The 16,384-nt window shown below is 40.2% G+C and overlaps 1 protein-coding gene across 1 annotated transcript in view; it reads right to left on the bottom strand.

Moving 5' to 3' along the window:
* Positions 1-809: 809 nt before the first annotated feature.
* The window catches only part of sgpp1a (sphingosine-1-phosphate phosphatase 1a), a 32,416-nt gene continuing 16,841 nt past the window's right edge, over positions 810-16,384 (bottom strand). The window contains exon 3 of the mRNA XM_084151598.1: positions 810-2,371. Within this exon, the coding sequence (XP_084007724.1) occupies positions 1,820-2,371 (552 nt within the window). The 3' untranslated portion in view covers positions 810-1,819. The remainder of the gene's footprint in view (positions 2,372-16,384) is intronic.

Here is a 16,384-nt window from a genome sequence, read left to right as displayed (position 1 = left end):
ATAATTACATCAGATTAATGCCCCAATAATCATGTCTTGACATGACATCACAGTGAGTATAATCAACTGTTTAGTCAACCACATAACTCAATCTCTGAATGCCTCAACATTTCATTGATCATGCATCCACATTCCACCATGCTCTACCCAAATCTCATGGGATCATATAACATGATCTTTGTTGTAGCACATGTGATATGTTAAAGATTTGCTTCCATTTCTTCTTAAAACTACATAGAAAAATAAGGAGGGACCACATCTGAACAGGGAGCAGAATTTAACAACACAGGATCATTTTGATCTGGCTTAAATGTTTTGAAAGAACTGGGGCCAGTATCTGTGTTTCTATTAAAGGGTCTTCTGTGGAGAGCAGAGGGTAAGTGAGCAGAGATGGGATTTTGGCTGATATAAAACAAAAACCTCCCAGCTAGCACGTTTGGTTCCTTGGAAGTTGTGGGAACGCAAGTTTTTGGTTTCCCATTGGTTCTGGGAATGAAGCCATTAAGTTTCCTGACCGGTAAAACACAACGTTTCTTAAACGTTCTGAGAATAGAAGTGAAATATTTAGCCTGTTACGAGAACATACATTTTTAGGTTGCAGGGAGGTTCTGAGAACATTTTACTATGGTTCCCTGAAGGTTTTCCTAGGAGGTTTTATTAACATTCTGATTTGAACTTAATTAAATAACATTCTAAGAACATGTTTCAATAAGACTTTTAATAACACTGCTAGCTTAGTTTAACTTAGCTTAACTGTTTTGAACTCTGAGCAGATAGAACACATGGAAATTAATTTGCTTAGGCAAAAATCAAGCAAACATGTATTTTTTATTATGGCACGGTGTCAATGAGATTCAAACCTATGATCTTCTGTTTTCTATCCATGGAATTAGTCCACTGCGCCACCAGGATGGAGCTAGCATGCCATGTTTTTTTTAAACTCATACAATGCTGTTCATTTTAGTCTATTCAAACAGACCCCATTTCAAAGGAAACAAGCACTCATTAAGATCAGGTGTGGCCAATTAGTGGGCACAGCCAACACACCTGAACACACTTAACAATATGCTGTTGACGCGGAGAACGGAATGTATGTTTTTAAATAACGTTCTTAGAACGTTCTCTTAAAGTTACTAAAGTTTTCTTGTAGTTTTTATGGAAGGTTTTCTAAACATTCTCTGAAAAGTTTGAGAACATTACTTTAAATAGAACCATGAGGAAACCTGTAGGAAACGTAATGCTGAAGTACTGAAATTCCTACAGAATAACGTTCTTAACGTTCCATGAACTATTTGAGAACATTCCCAATGTCAAACCAGTTGAAGAACGTTCCTAGAACATTACCAAAATGTAAATTAAATATAACCGTGTTTGAACTTTTGGGAAACGTTCTGTTAAAGTAATGAAATAGCTCAGCACATCAAGTTCCTTAAATGTGCTGAGAATGTTCCAAAGCCAAGCAACTATCATGCGCCATTCCCAGAAACTTGTGGGAAGGTTGTATGCAAAATAACCATGGGACAACCACACTCTCACCAAGCTCTACGAAACATATGGTTCTCAGAACGTTATGTGCTAGCTGGGCTTACTTTTGATGGCACAGACTGACAACATGACAACTGATGACAGAGATGAAAAGACAACAAGACAACCCCTCCCCAAAAGGTTTGTGGACATCTTTAGAGTTGACATTAGTTTTTTAGTCTCCCGGTCTTCTTATCAACATTATAGGCATGTGGCCATGTCTGTGCTGTACATATTTACTGTTTAAGCACAAGGGGAAAAGGTTGATTAGCAGATGTGTGTATATCGAGTGTGCTCAGGAGAGGTTCAGGTAGCTGAAGAGGAGGGGAACCAGACAGACGCAGCTGAAGCTCACCGAGCCATAGACAATGTAGCGGTAAGATAGCTCAACTTCCATGTGCTGCCGTGCCTGCCGTACATCGCCAGCAGGCAGCCCAAACACCCGGCATGCCAGCGGAATGGTGGCTGCTTTCATTGCAGCCCGGGTGGCAAGCAGGACGACCACCCCAACCAGTAGGCGCAGCAGGGAGCGGGCCAGTAGGGCGGCACTCAGGGGTGGCAGTGCCAGGGGCAGGGTGGAAAGTGGTGGGTCGGCCAGCAGGCCCAGCTGGTGGTTGAGGTGGGAGGCCAGGGCAGCCCCGGCCCCAGTGCCCAGAGCCTGCGCTGTGTCACCCCGTGAGGTGCTCCATGAGTCCAGTGTGAAGGCCAGTAAGCCTAAGCCTACGTGCAGGATGACAATGACCAGCGGTGCATGGTGGCTCGTCAGGTAGAAACTGTCAATCTGGTCCAACGTTGATTGGAAGAGGGCCAGGATCAGCAGGCTGTATAGAAAGCCAATGATGACCTCCTGTAAGAAAGAGACACATTGCAAAGGACATTAGGGCACTTCGAAACCAAAATACATGAAACACATGTCAACGCAGCAGTGTGGTGGGGAGAAATTAGGTAAAAAACACTATTACATCTTCAACTGGTTGATGGATACAATAGTAGGTCTATGTAGTTAGAAGGTGCTCTTTGGTAAAAGAAAGGAGGACCAAGGCACTCTTCATGGTTGTGGCTTTTCTGTTGGATAGCAACCCAATGAAAGCGCCCTTATACTCTTAACACACAGGTTCTATCATAATTTCACATCTACTACTACTATTAATCTGTGAGAAAAAAAATCCATGTTCAAATGACATAACAAAATAGTTCAAACACCATTTTACTCTACTTTGTATTTGGTGAGAGATTCCTAGACATCAAAAGACTGAGGCAATATATTTAAATAGCTTCATTAGCCGTTCAATTGTCCCTTATCTTTCCCTCAATAAAGACATTAAGTAATCCCAAATTCAATGTAGGGATTTTAAACAGATTTGATCCCAAAACTTGAACTCAGCTCTCTAAGTAATCCACATCCCCCTCTTCAGTCAACTTTGGACTGATTGACTGACACACACATGCTGAAACAGGCCCCCGGCCGCTGGAGGGCCCCAGTGGACCATAGATTTCTGTATGGAGGTCAATGAGTGTCGAATTTGGTTAAAACATTTTTTCATTGCTAATGAGGCTTATTTGATCTAATAGAAGTTTCGTAATGGTTAGGTTGATACACTGAGTGTACAAAACATGCTCTTTCCATGACATAGACTGACTAAGTGAATCCAGGTGAAAGCTATGATCCCTTATTGATGTCACTTGTTAAATACACTTACATGCTGACCACACCGCACACATCGCGTGCGCGAGCGTAGCAAAATAAATGTACACATACATGTTATTCAATCATTATGCGTGCGTCAACGAGCGTCTGCGTGGCCAGGCGCTAAAATAGAATTCGGTTCTATTTGTGACCATCAAAGCGCTGCAAGTCTTGCCTCTCCCATCTCCTCATTGGTTTTTAGGAGCATCTACCCACGTGGGTGATTGAAAGATGAACTGAGGTCTACACTCCAGTCCAGTTGGTTGTGGTAATGCACCATAAAGTTGGTTGCCAACCACCATATAAAAGTCCAAAGAAGAAGCCTGAAGGAGGAGCGATTACTAGAAACAAACTTTTACCGTGTCGGAGTAGAGGAGCTTGTGCATTTCAGGTAAAATAACAACCCAATGTTTATATCCCAGGACAAATTAGCTAGCAACAGCAAGCTAGCTAGCTAAATTGCCATAACTGTTTAATGCTTTTAGACCAGTCTCCAAATTAATATAATTGGTTCAGAGTTTATTTTGACATTTCAACCTGCGTATCCTGATCGCGTCTGGTGTGGGGGAACAAAATCAACTTGCGCACGTGCGGTCTGGGTAGCATGTTAGAGTAGATGAAGCGGAGGAGACAGGTTAAAGAAGGATTTTTAAGCCTTGAGACATGGATCGTGCGTGCCATTCAGACGGTGAATGGGCAAGACAAAATATTCAAGTGCCTTTGAACGGGGTATGGTAGTAGGTGCCAGGAACTGCAAAGCTGCTGAGTTTTTCATGCTCAACAGTTTCCTGTGTGTATAAAGAATGGTCTGGACATCCAGCCAACTTGACACAGCTGTGGGATGCATTGGAGTCAACATGGACCAGCATCCCTGTGGAACACTTTTGACACCTTGTAGAGTCCATGCTCCGACGAATTGAGGCTGTTCTGAGGGCAAAGGGGTGTTCTTAATGTTTTGTACACTCAGTGTAAGTGGACGCACGTGGCATTTCGGCAACTTAACCAAAAACAACTTTATATCAGAGTCGTGCCTGTTTTCATAGAGATAAATAAAGGACTCATCATGGATATAACCCATTTTAGCATGGACATTGCCATTGTCAGCTTCCACCATTTTAAAGTAGTCAACTGGGTGGGGATTATGAGTTGGGAGCAATCAGCCAATGAAGAAGAAAATTGACTGGTTTAAAATGGAGATATGCTCAATGGCGCTGCCCATGCTGTCACAGATGCTATAATGGCACAGTTACAAAGATGAGTCCTCTATCTATCTCTATGGCCTATTGTTCACACGTGTATCTGCAGTCTCATTGGTTAGAATGGTCCCACTTGATCTCGCCTCCTCCCGCCTGCCTTCCACCTTTTGATGTATTTCCATTGTTAGAGCGGTCACTTTAATATCTTGTCAATATAATAGACAATCCCCCCTCCGGCTCTGTGGCCAACACAGAATGTCAGTGATGAGCATCGCTGTGATATAGTGAGGAGAGGGCCCGTTCAGATATCATATCAACTTCCCACAGAACAACGATCATCCCCCTCGCCATTTTACAAAAGAGAGTTATTGGATGAAAATGAAGAAAAGATTAGGTGGTCGTGGCTGCTGTTCTCACATTCCTCAGATTCAGTGTTTTGTTTCTGATGCATTTTATTTGGCATGCGAGATAATCTCACAGGGGGTGGCTTTAACATGTGGGAGTGACTCTCTGACACTGCAGGGACATGAGCACTCCATTACGTGGACGTAATGGTGTGACATAATGGCAATAAAGCCAAATTCAAAAGATTCATCAAATAATTTCTACGCATTTGTTTTTCATACCCCCAGGCAGAGGTGGGACCAAGTCACTGTTATTCGAGTCACAAGCAAGTCTGAAATTATAAGGTCTGAGTCTCAAGTCGAGTCCCATGTAGAACGGGTCGAGACTCGAGTCAAGTCCATGTCTTGCTTTGTAAGATCGAGTCGAGTCACGCGTTTTTCAAGTCAAGTAAAAAAGAAACTACATTCAATGTACGTGGTCCTCTGTAGCTCAATTGGTAGAGCATGGCGCTTGTAACGCCAGGGTAGTGGGTTCAATCCCCGGGACCACCCATACATAAAAATGTATGCACACATGACTAAGTCGCTTTGGATAAAAGCGTCTGCTAAATGGCATATTATTATTATTATTAACAGTTTGGAAATTATGGGAAAATGATTAGCCCAAAGGTGAGGACACAACAGTTCACCTGACAAGACTGAATTCAAACATTACACTGTTGACTTTCGGTGCATTCTACATTTACTGTATTTTTCGCAGAATGTTGATAACGAAATCTGAAAATACTCTGGATAGATTCTGTAACATAATAACAATACCGTAAAACTTCAATTAAACGCTGAGTCTCAAATAGCCACCTGTCCCTTTTAATAGCCGGGCAACGGCACACATTTCAGCAAATAAACGCTGGGTCAAAATGAATTGTTTACAAGGTTACCATGAGTTACCATGAATTGTTTATGAGGTTAATGTTTGATTTGTTACATTCAATAATTCAGTAATAACTTAAAAATTATGGCATTCATCCGTTTTTATCACCAGTAAGAAACTGCTAGCCATTGTCTGCTAAGAGCTGAGAACTGCTAGCTAACTGGCAAACACAAAAACAGTCAACCTCAGATCGCCCTCTAGTGGCAAAAGTAAGAAATGCCGAAAATGCACTGTCTGATGAAATAAATTATTCTGTCAAGGAAAAGTGTATTTTTTGTAAACTTTTTATTCAGGCATCTAAGACAAAATAAAGAAATTGATTAAAATACTGGAAGTGAATGCTAGATTTAAACAATTAACTATGCAAATTAGCAAAAGTTGTGTGCATTAAGGAAATAGACGCCTGGCTCAAATAGTAGCCTGTCACTAACAAGCGCCTGTTGTGTTCAATGATTTAAGCAAATAAACACCCAGGCTATTAATTTAAGTTTTACGGTATTCATGAAATATTTGGGGTATGTGCAACGTCAGAAAAACAATGACATTTGTTTGAGTGAGAGGTCTAACTGGAGTCTCCAAGTGGCCACACACCTCCTAAGTAATTCCAATGCACTTTTATGACTCAAGGAAAAAGCCTTCAACTATTAGGTCAGGGATCCAGACTAACATTTTCCCCTGGTGGAACAGGTGCAAGTAAGTTTTTCAGTTGGTGGCACCAGCCCATGATTTGGTAGCACAATAATTGTTTTCTTATAGTCACGCAAAACATTTTTTGGGAGATAATCTTTAAATCCATTCACATTGCTTTATAAAAAAAAATATAAACTGGGTTGTCCGAGCCCTGAATGCTGATTGGCTGACAGCCGTGGTATATCAGACTGTATACCACGGGTATGACAAAACATGTATTTGTACTGCTCTAATTACGTTGGTAACCAGTTTATAATAGCAATAAGGCACCTCAAGGGTTTGCGGTATATGGCCAATATACCACGGCTAAGGGCTGTATCCAGGCACTCCGCGTTGCGTCGTGCATAAGAACAGCCCTTAGCCGTAGTATATTGGCCATAAACCACACCCCCTCAGGCCTTATTGCTTAAATAGAGTACTGAGATGCGATTCAAGAAATACGTTGTTTCATCATCTTTTTATGTTGTGATTCAAAATATTTTTATGTGCAACCTAATCCAGTGATTGTCATGAATTTTGGGTTGACAATTAGGCTATTGTTGTTATATTTTACTGTTCAAATACGGTTCCAGAATTTTCTGATTTGTTTTTGTTCAATAGAGATGAGTTTGCCTGCATGTGTATGTGCACCAAATCATTTCATAGGCTAATTTACTGCATTTGTGGTTCATTCACCAACTGAGTAAGTGGAAATTCAAAACACATTAGCTAGATTGCTAACTCTAAATATAATACCCACTGCTAATAGCCATGTTAATCTAACAGTACATTCTTTATGTCCCAAAAAACATTGCAGTTGTAGCCTACCGCCCAATGAGGCCTATGCAATCGCAATGTGTTTTCCCCGCAATAGGATTTTAAAATGTTATACAATCAGAACAACTTTTTTCCCAGAGCATTTATTTTCCCTGGGAAAGGAGAGTGGCTCGACACAGTAGCAGACCCCAGCGCAACAGGTAGCCTACACTTTTATTAAAGGAATCATGAGAATAGTGTACTTTACTGTTTGACCAAATCATAGATTTAGCGTCCTAAAAAATAGGAAGTCTTGAGTGAGGTGACCATGTAAAATGTGCAGCTCACACTGATGGGACCAATACATTTTTTTTACTCGCACAGCCAAGTCAAAGGGTCGCAAAATGTGACTAAATGGTCGCAGTCTGGAGCCCTGTATTAGGTGCTTTTTTGAGCTCTCCTAGCTATGCCGTTGAGAAACTGAAGCAAGCCCATTTCAGGATTTCCGTTAAGGCCCGCACGGACTGCATGATTTTAGCCATCTTATGCAAAGATTTTGCAGTTCCAGTCAAAATGTCTACAGTGCCTTGCAAAAGTATTCATCCCCCTTGGCGTTTTTCCTATTTGTTGCATTACAACCTGTAATTTAAATGGATTTTAATTTGGATTTCATGTAATGGACATACACAAAATAGTCAAAATTGGTGAAGTGGAATGAAAAAAATAACTTGTTTCAAAAAATTCAAAAAAATAAACAACGGAAAAGTGATGCGTGCATATGTATTCACCCCCTTTGCTATGAAGCCCCTAAATAAGATCTGGTGCAACCAATTACCTTCAGAAGTTACATAATTAGTTAAATAAAGTCCACCTGTGTGCAATCTAAGTGTCACATGATCTGTCACATGATCTCAGTATATATACACCTGTTCTGAAAGGCCCCAGAGTCTGCAACACCACTAAGCAAGGGGCACCACCAAGCAAGCGGTACCATGAAGACGAAGGTGCTCTCCAAACAGGTCAGGGACAAAGTTGTGGAGAAGTACAGATCAGGGTTGGGTTATAAAAAAATATCTGAAACTTTGAACATCCCACGGAGCACCATTAAATCCATTATTTAAAAATTGAAAGAATATGGCACCACAACAAACCTGCCAAGAGAGGGCCACCCACAAAAACTCACAGACCAGGCAAGGAGGGCATTAATCAGAGGCAACAAAGAGACCAAAGATAACCCTGAAGGAGCTGCAAAGCTCCACAGCGGAGATTGGAGTATCTGTCCATAGGACCACTTTAAGCCGTACACTCCACAGTGCTGGGCTTTTCGGAAGAGTGGCCAGAAAAAAAAAAGCAAACACGTTTGGTCTTCGCCAAAAGGCATGTGGGAGACTCCCCAAACATATGGAAGAAGGTACTCTGGTCAGATGATAATAAAATTAAGCTTTTTAGTCATCAAGGAAAACGCTATGTCTGGCGCAAACCCAACACCTCTCATCACCCCGAGAACACCATCATGGGGGTGGCAGCATCATGCTGTGGGGATGTTTTTAATCGGCGGGGACTGGGAAACTGGTCAGAATTGAAGGAATGATGGATGGCGCTAAATACAGGGAAATTCTTGAGGGAAACCTGTTTCAGTCTTCCTGAGATTTGAGACTGGGACAGCATACTGCTAAAGCAACACTCGAGTGGTTTAAGGGGAAACATTTAACTGTCTTGGAATGGCCTAGTCAAAGCCCAGACCTCAATCCAATTGTTTCACAATAAAAAATATTTTGCATCTTCAAAGTGGTAGGCATGTTGTGTAAATCAAATGATACAAACCCATTTTGAATAACAATCCATTTTAATTTCAGGTTGTAAGGCAACAAAATAGGAAAAATGCCAAGGGGGGTGAATGCTTTCGCAAGCCACTGTACATTGTTGGCAGATTCTTACGTTGTAAATGATTGTCCGATGTCTTGGCTCGTTCAGTGTGACAGGGTCTAGGTCTGCCGATTAAGTACCACTACGTGCGGTCATAGGCTCCGACAAAGTTCTGGCAGTGTCGATCCCGGTGACTGACCAATAGGAACACGGCCGGCACGGAGTGCGCATGAGTAGTCAGATTAATATAACAGTTTAATTTAAACGTTTACATACTATGCAAGAAGAACGATTTCCCTAATAATCTTGTTTACATGACATCTGAAATCAGGCTACGTGATACACCTACTACCATACCCCGTTGAAAAGGCACTTACATATTTTGTCTTACCAATTCACCCTCTGAATGGCACACATACACAATCCATGTCTCAATTGTCTCAAGGCTTAAAAATCCTTCTTTAACCTGTCTCTACACTGATTGAAGTGGATTTAACAAGTGACATCAATAAGGGATCATAGCTTTCACCTGGATTGACCTGGTCTGTCTGTCATGGAACGAGCAGTTGTTCTTAATGTTTTGTATATTCAGTGTATAAAGTTTGTTTTGTGAAAACTATTTCTAAGATGCATACTTTCAGTTTTTCCGAACTCACTTGGGAGGCTTGCGCTGCTGGTGCTGGCACCTGCGCAGATCAAATACACAGCTGCCAATCGCAGAATGTGACAACAGAACTGAAGCAAATTGTACAATTTGGCAAGGTTGAGATCAAGATTTAAATTTGGTAAAATCGCACAGTGTGACATGTAATAATCGTCAAAGACTGAATCCGATGTTGATATAGAAATTAAAATATATACAGGTTAAAAGTAATGACTAAATGTTCCACCCTTAAATATAGTTGTGAAATGTTCTTGTTTTAAGTATGATTAGTACTTGCTTAGTAGTGACTAATTATTATACTCCAAAACTGTGTGAGATGTGTTAGAATCTACTACCTGGTAATGTGGGAGTATAGGACCAGTAAAGATTATGACATTGTGTTACAATTTAGCAATGTGAGTAGGAGTTAGACCGGACGGCGAAGAAGAAGGAGAACTGTTAAACATGGTGCAGAATATTGTGAGAATGGTGATAAGAACATGTATGTGTGTGTGTGTGTGTGTGTATGTATGTGTGTGTGTGAACTGATGGTCAGGAGAGCAGTTTTAAAGTGGAAAACTACATCCCGCCTAGAGTGGGGTGGGATTTTCGTATGACTTGTGCGTATAAAAATATTGAACGACCATTTTGTGACAGAATTCTCAATGAATAAAGATCTCTGACTATTGCAACTGGGAGCTCTGTCCGTTTCTTGATCCAAAAGCCTTGCAACCTTTTGGGAGACGCACAGAGACACTGAAATAGTTTGTTAAATAATTCTCATAACAGATGTACAGCGTGAGAAGGCCTTTAGGAAAATGAGGCGCCAGACAACGTGACAGGGAATATTTTAATTTACTGGTCATTTGAGAAAAGTACCCAAACCATATGCATTGGGTGCGTAATCCATCAGGGTGTCCCCCCACGGTGCTCAGAATGACATAAATCACATTTAGATTATGGTAATCTTAACAGAAAATGTTCCTCCTGTAATGAAGCAGCCAATAAAACGTCATTTTCAAACATTTGCCAAAATGCAATTACCGGGAAAACACCATTCTAAACAGCGCACCTGATGCGAGTGGTTTCATACAGTGCATTCAGAAAGTATTCAGGCCCCTTCACTTTTTCCACATTTTGTTATGTTACAGCCTTATTCTAAAATGGATTAAATAAAATGTTTCCCTCATCAATCTACACACAATACCCCATAATGACAAAGCAAAAACTGGTTTGTAGAAATGTTTGCAAAAAAGAAACTGAAATACTTTATTTACATAAGTATTCCAACCCTTTGCTATGAGACTCGAAATTGAGCTCAGGTGCATCCTGTTTCATTTGATCATCCTTGAGATGTTTCTACAACTTGATTGGATTCCACCTGTGGTAAATTCAATTGATTGGACATGATTTGGAAAGGCACACACAAGATTTTCTGGTCTGATGAAACCACGGTTGAACACTTTGGCCTGAATGCCAAGTGTCACATCTGGAGGAAACCTGGCAACATCCCTACGGTGAAGCATGGTGGTGGCAGCATCATGCTGTGGGGATGTTTTTCAGCGGCAGGGACTGGGAGACTAGTCAGGATCGAGGGAAAGATGAATGGAGCAAAGCACAGAGAGATCCTTGATGAAAACCTGCTCCAGAGCACTCAGACTGGGACGAAGGTTCACCTTCCAACAAGACAACGACCTTAAGCACACAGCCAAGACAATGCAGGAGTGGCTTTGGGACAAGTCTCAATGTCCTTGAGTGGCCCAGCCAGAGCCCGGACTTGAACCCATTTGAACATCTCTGGAGAGACCTGAAAATAGCTGTGCAGCGGCACTCCCCATCCAACATGACAGAGCTTGAGAGGATCTGCAGAGAAGAATGGGAGAAACTCCCCAAATACAGGTGTGCCAAGCTTGTAGCGTCATATCCAAGAAGACTTGAGGCTGTAATCACTGCCAAAGGTGTGTCAAAGTACTGAGTAAAGGGTCTGAATACTTATGTAAATATGATATCAGATTTTTATTTTTAATAAATTAGCAAGCATTTCTAAAAACCTGTTTTTGCTTTGTCATTATGGGGTATTGTGTGTAGATTAATGAAGCGGGAAAACCCCCCCAAATGTAATCAATTTTAGAATAAGGCTGTAACGTAACAAAATGTGGAGAAAGTGACGGGGTCTGAATACTTTCTGACTGCACTGTAGCTGTATTCAGTTTATTTTTATCCTAAAAAAACTCTTGCCGATGACATACCATTAACATTATGCAGCTCCCACCATGCTTGATAATATGAAGAGTCTTATGTGTTGTGTTGGATTTGCCTCAAATGCTTTGTATTCAGGAGAAAAAGTGAATTTCTTTAACACATGTTTTGCAGTATGACTTAAGTGCCTTGTTGCAAACAGGATGCATGTTTTGGAATATTTGTATTCTGTAGAGGTTTCCTTCTTTTCACTCTGTCTTTTAGGTTAGTATTGCGAAGTAACTACAATGTTGTTGATCCATCCTCAGTTTTAGCCCATCATAGCCATTAAACTCTAACATTGGCCTCATGATGAAATCCCTGAGCAGTTTCCTTCCTCCATCAAATCGGTGCCCTTCCTTCCGTGGCATTGAAAAACCTCCCTGGTCTTTGTCGTTGAATCTGTGCTTGAAATTCACTACTCGATTGAGGGACCTTACAGATAATTGTAAGTGTGGGATACAGAGATGGGGTAGTCATTCAAAAAAAATCTTAACCACTATTATTGAACACTGAATGTGTCCATTGAACTTATTATGCGATTTGTTAAGCAAATTTTTACTCCTGAATTTATTTAGGCTTGTCATAAGGGGTTGAATACTTATTGACTCAAGACATTTTAGCTTTAACTTTTCTATTAATAAAAAAAAAATACTAACAAAATTCCACTTTGACATTACAGAGTATTGTGCGTAGATCAGTGATACAAACTTTAATAAATGTTTTATTCAGGCTGTAACAACAATGTGAAAAAGTAAAGGGGTGTGAATAATTTGAAGGTACTGTATACAAAGACATGTCAATAGAAAAATGAAATGAAATGCAATGCAGCTAGTTCGGTGTCTTTCCAGCTTCTGTCTGGAGTGATTGTGTCAGCTGTGTAGTTGGCTAGCTAGCAGGGGGGGGGGGGGGGGGGGGCCTCTATAGCAACCATTTTTGTTTGCCATAGCAACCTGCCCAATCGAACTAACGACCAGTGAACCTTGGCTGGAAACAATACAATGGAATGAATGACCAGATGGCTTGGGTAGCAACCTCGGGACTATATCCTCGTGGAAGGATGAAATAGTATGAATAAATTAATCAAAATAACGTGCAATGAAAATATGTCAATCATTATTTCAATATGTTGGTAACCCATTGTATAAAAGTGATAATGCCCCCGAAGCTGTGGTTTGGAGGATATATTGGCACGGTTTGCCGGCCCAAGACTTATAACACCTATGCCAATATATCCTCCAAATCACGGCTTATCTGGCATTATCAGTTAATTATAGACATTATTAGCTCGCTGGCAAACGTCCTCGTCAACCGATTGATCATATAACCAGTTGGCAGCACCAATCTAAATGATTTGAGCAAAACGTGAGAAATTGTCATGCAATGAAGAGCGAGGGAACAGAGATGCAGCTGCGCTCTATCCAATTGTAGCAGTAGGATCACCCTATAGCCCGCCCATTTCTTTATAGACAGCATAACTAGCCAATTTAGTCATTTAGAGCACGCAGCACCTCAGACTTGTTTGACGACAAGAGAAAGATGCGTGCTGGCAGCTGAAAATACATTTTTTTTCTTCTCCAGATCACAAATAATAATTAAAAAACACATTATAATTGTATTTGGAAAATTCCCCATATACATTATGATACTTGTTTTATCCAAGTACTCGGCACACCCATAATCACCTGACAATAATGAACTTCATGATCACCAGACAATAATGAACTTCATGCTACAAATGAATTGGTGCATTTCCATTACAGAAAATATTTTTGCATGACAAACTAAATGTTGGGGCAAAGGCTTGTGAAACAGAGGCACTACTACATGATTTAGCCAAGGCCAAGCCTCAGTAATTCAACTTAAATACACTTTTTATTGAGCATCTTATCAAGCTGTAGAGCTTTTCAGGACAAGTTCAAGGTTCTTCCAGATAAGCGTTAACATTGTGCAAGTGCCATGTCATGATGGTGGTAAAAAGGAAAAGAAAATGGCCCAGATAAGACAGCCAATGTGGTGAGGTTGGCCAATAACTGAACTCTTCCCTCTTTACCGTTGGAAAGACATGCATGTGCACACACACACACACACACACACACACTTGAATGGGTTAAGCATGAACTCCACTGAACAATTTGGACTCCACTGAACAATTTAAGTGATAGGTGTGCACAAGGACCTTCATTTTTACCTCAGAAGTCAAAATGTCACTAGATGGGCTGATTTTGAATAATCGGAAATACTACTGACAAAGAGCCGAATGATCCACCTCACTGAAAAGACTCAAAATGCCCATCCCTTATTTTAACCTTCGGTGCTAGGACCCCTAATGATGAAAAACAGAAGTATTATAACATGTTTTAAAATGGTTGTAGTCAATAACCTAGGCCTACCTAATCGTATCTCTGTACATTTATAGACTACGACAAGCTGCAGGAGCAGAAGAGGTCCGCTGTAGCTCAGTTGGTAGAGCATGGCGCTTGCAACGCCAGGGTTGTGGGTTCGTTTCCCACGGGGGCAGTATGAAAATGTAAGTCGCTCTGGATAAGAGCGTCTGTTTAATGACTAAAAATGTAAAAAATGTGTGTGTGTAGCAGGCATGTGAGTTTGCTGTCACTCAGTTAGAAATCGGCATCAACGTTTCATCTTCTTTTCCTACCCTCATGCCGCTTGTTAGACATTATACACATTATTAGCTTGTTAGACATTATACACATTATTAGCTTGTTAGACATTATACACATTATTAGCTTGTTAGACATTACACACATTATTAGCTTGTTAGCTATTATACACATTATTAGCTTGTTAGACATTACACACATTATTAGCTTGTTAGACATTATACACATTATTAGCTTGTTAGACATTATACACATTATTAGCTTGTTAGACATTATACACATTATTAGCTTGTTAGACATTATACACATTATTAGCTTGTTAGACATTACACACATGATTAGCTTGTTAGACATTACACACATGATTAGCTTGTTAGACATACACATTATTAGCTTGTTAGACATACACATTATTAGCTTGTTAGACATTACACACATGATTAGCTTGTTAGACATTACACACATGATTAGCTTGTTAGACATTACACACATGATTAGCTTGTTAGACATTACACACATGATTAGCTTGTTAGACATTATACACATTATTAGCTTGTTAGACATTATACACATTATTAGCTTGCTCGCCAACTGATTCATCATATAACCAGTTGGCAGCACCAATCTAAATGATCGGAGCAAAACATGCGAGGAGAACTGACTGGAGAAATTGTCATGCAATGAATAGCGAGTGAACCGAGATGAAGCTGCACTCTATCCAATCTTAGCATTAGGATCAACCGACAGCCTGCCCATTTCTTTACAGACAGCAGAACTAGCCAATTGAGTCGTTTAGAGCATGAAGCACCAGACTTGTTTGAATGACATGAGAAAGAATGCAACAAACTGCATTTCCATTAAACAAAATGTGTTTTAGTGAGAAACTAAATGTTGGGGCAAAGGCTTGTGAAACAGAGGCACTACTACATGATTCAGGCCTAGCCTAGGAAATGTAACAAACTTTTTATTGAGCATCTTATCAAGCTGTAGAGCAGGGGTAGGCAACTAGATTCAGCCATGGGCAAATTTTTGTCAGAGCGGATGGTCGGGAGGCCGGAACATAATTATAATAATTCGTACTCTGCAAATTGACCACAACTAAGAGATAGTTATTTTCAAATACAATCATTTCATGCCTTGATTATATTGAGACATGATCATGTCTCTTTAAAAAAAATATTTTTGGGTATACTTGGTGAACAGATTTCCTAAATTAAAGTAATTTATAGCTGAATTCCTGGTGATTTTTGGACCAAAAACTAAAATCCTATAATGTTGTTATTTATATATTATTATTTTTTTGGGGGGGGGGAAATCATGTCAGACTCCGGATGTCAGACTCACCGATCTGCAGGTTGAACATTGTGAGATTGTAGACGCCTAAATTGATAGTGCAGTTTGTTAAGGCAATTTTACACCTACCTAGCTACTTCACATGCTGATATTGACTTTGGTATTATTGTGTGTAGTTAGAGCCACCCCATACAGAGAGCATTGCATTGTGGGTTTTGTAGTCGACTTGAGTTGCAACAGATTTCCACAACGATTTTCACATGTTGCTACCAATTATAACGACAATTATTATTATAATAACAATTATTATAACGACAAAATGAAACATTTGAAACATTTGTTCACAAAAAATATTGTTCTAACAGTGTTATTTAACACTGTAAATTATAGTAATGAGTGGTTTTGGGTGGATTTTTCCTCTAAATTTAAAACTAATAATGACTGAATAATCCATGTTTTCTGGGAATGGTATAAGGTTCGGAAGTTGTGGGCGGGGCTGGAAAGTTGGCTGTCGGAAGTATTACAATGTAAAGTTACTTTTAATCTTTCTGTCTGCATATTTCAAGACATGGCATATGGGGGTGTAGTGAGATACCTGATGGGTTGGATGATT

Source organism: Coregonus lavaretus (genome assembly GCF_964263955.1).
Source record: "Coregonus lavaretus genome assembly, chromosome: 33".
NCBI classification, from domain to species: Eukaryota; Metazoa; Chordata; class Actinopteri; order Salmoniformes; family Salmonidae; genus Coregonus; species Coregonus lavaretus.
The sequence above is the reverse complement of the archived record's forward strand: the minus strand, read 5'-3'. Positions and strand labels throughout refer to the sequence as shown.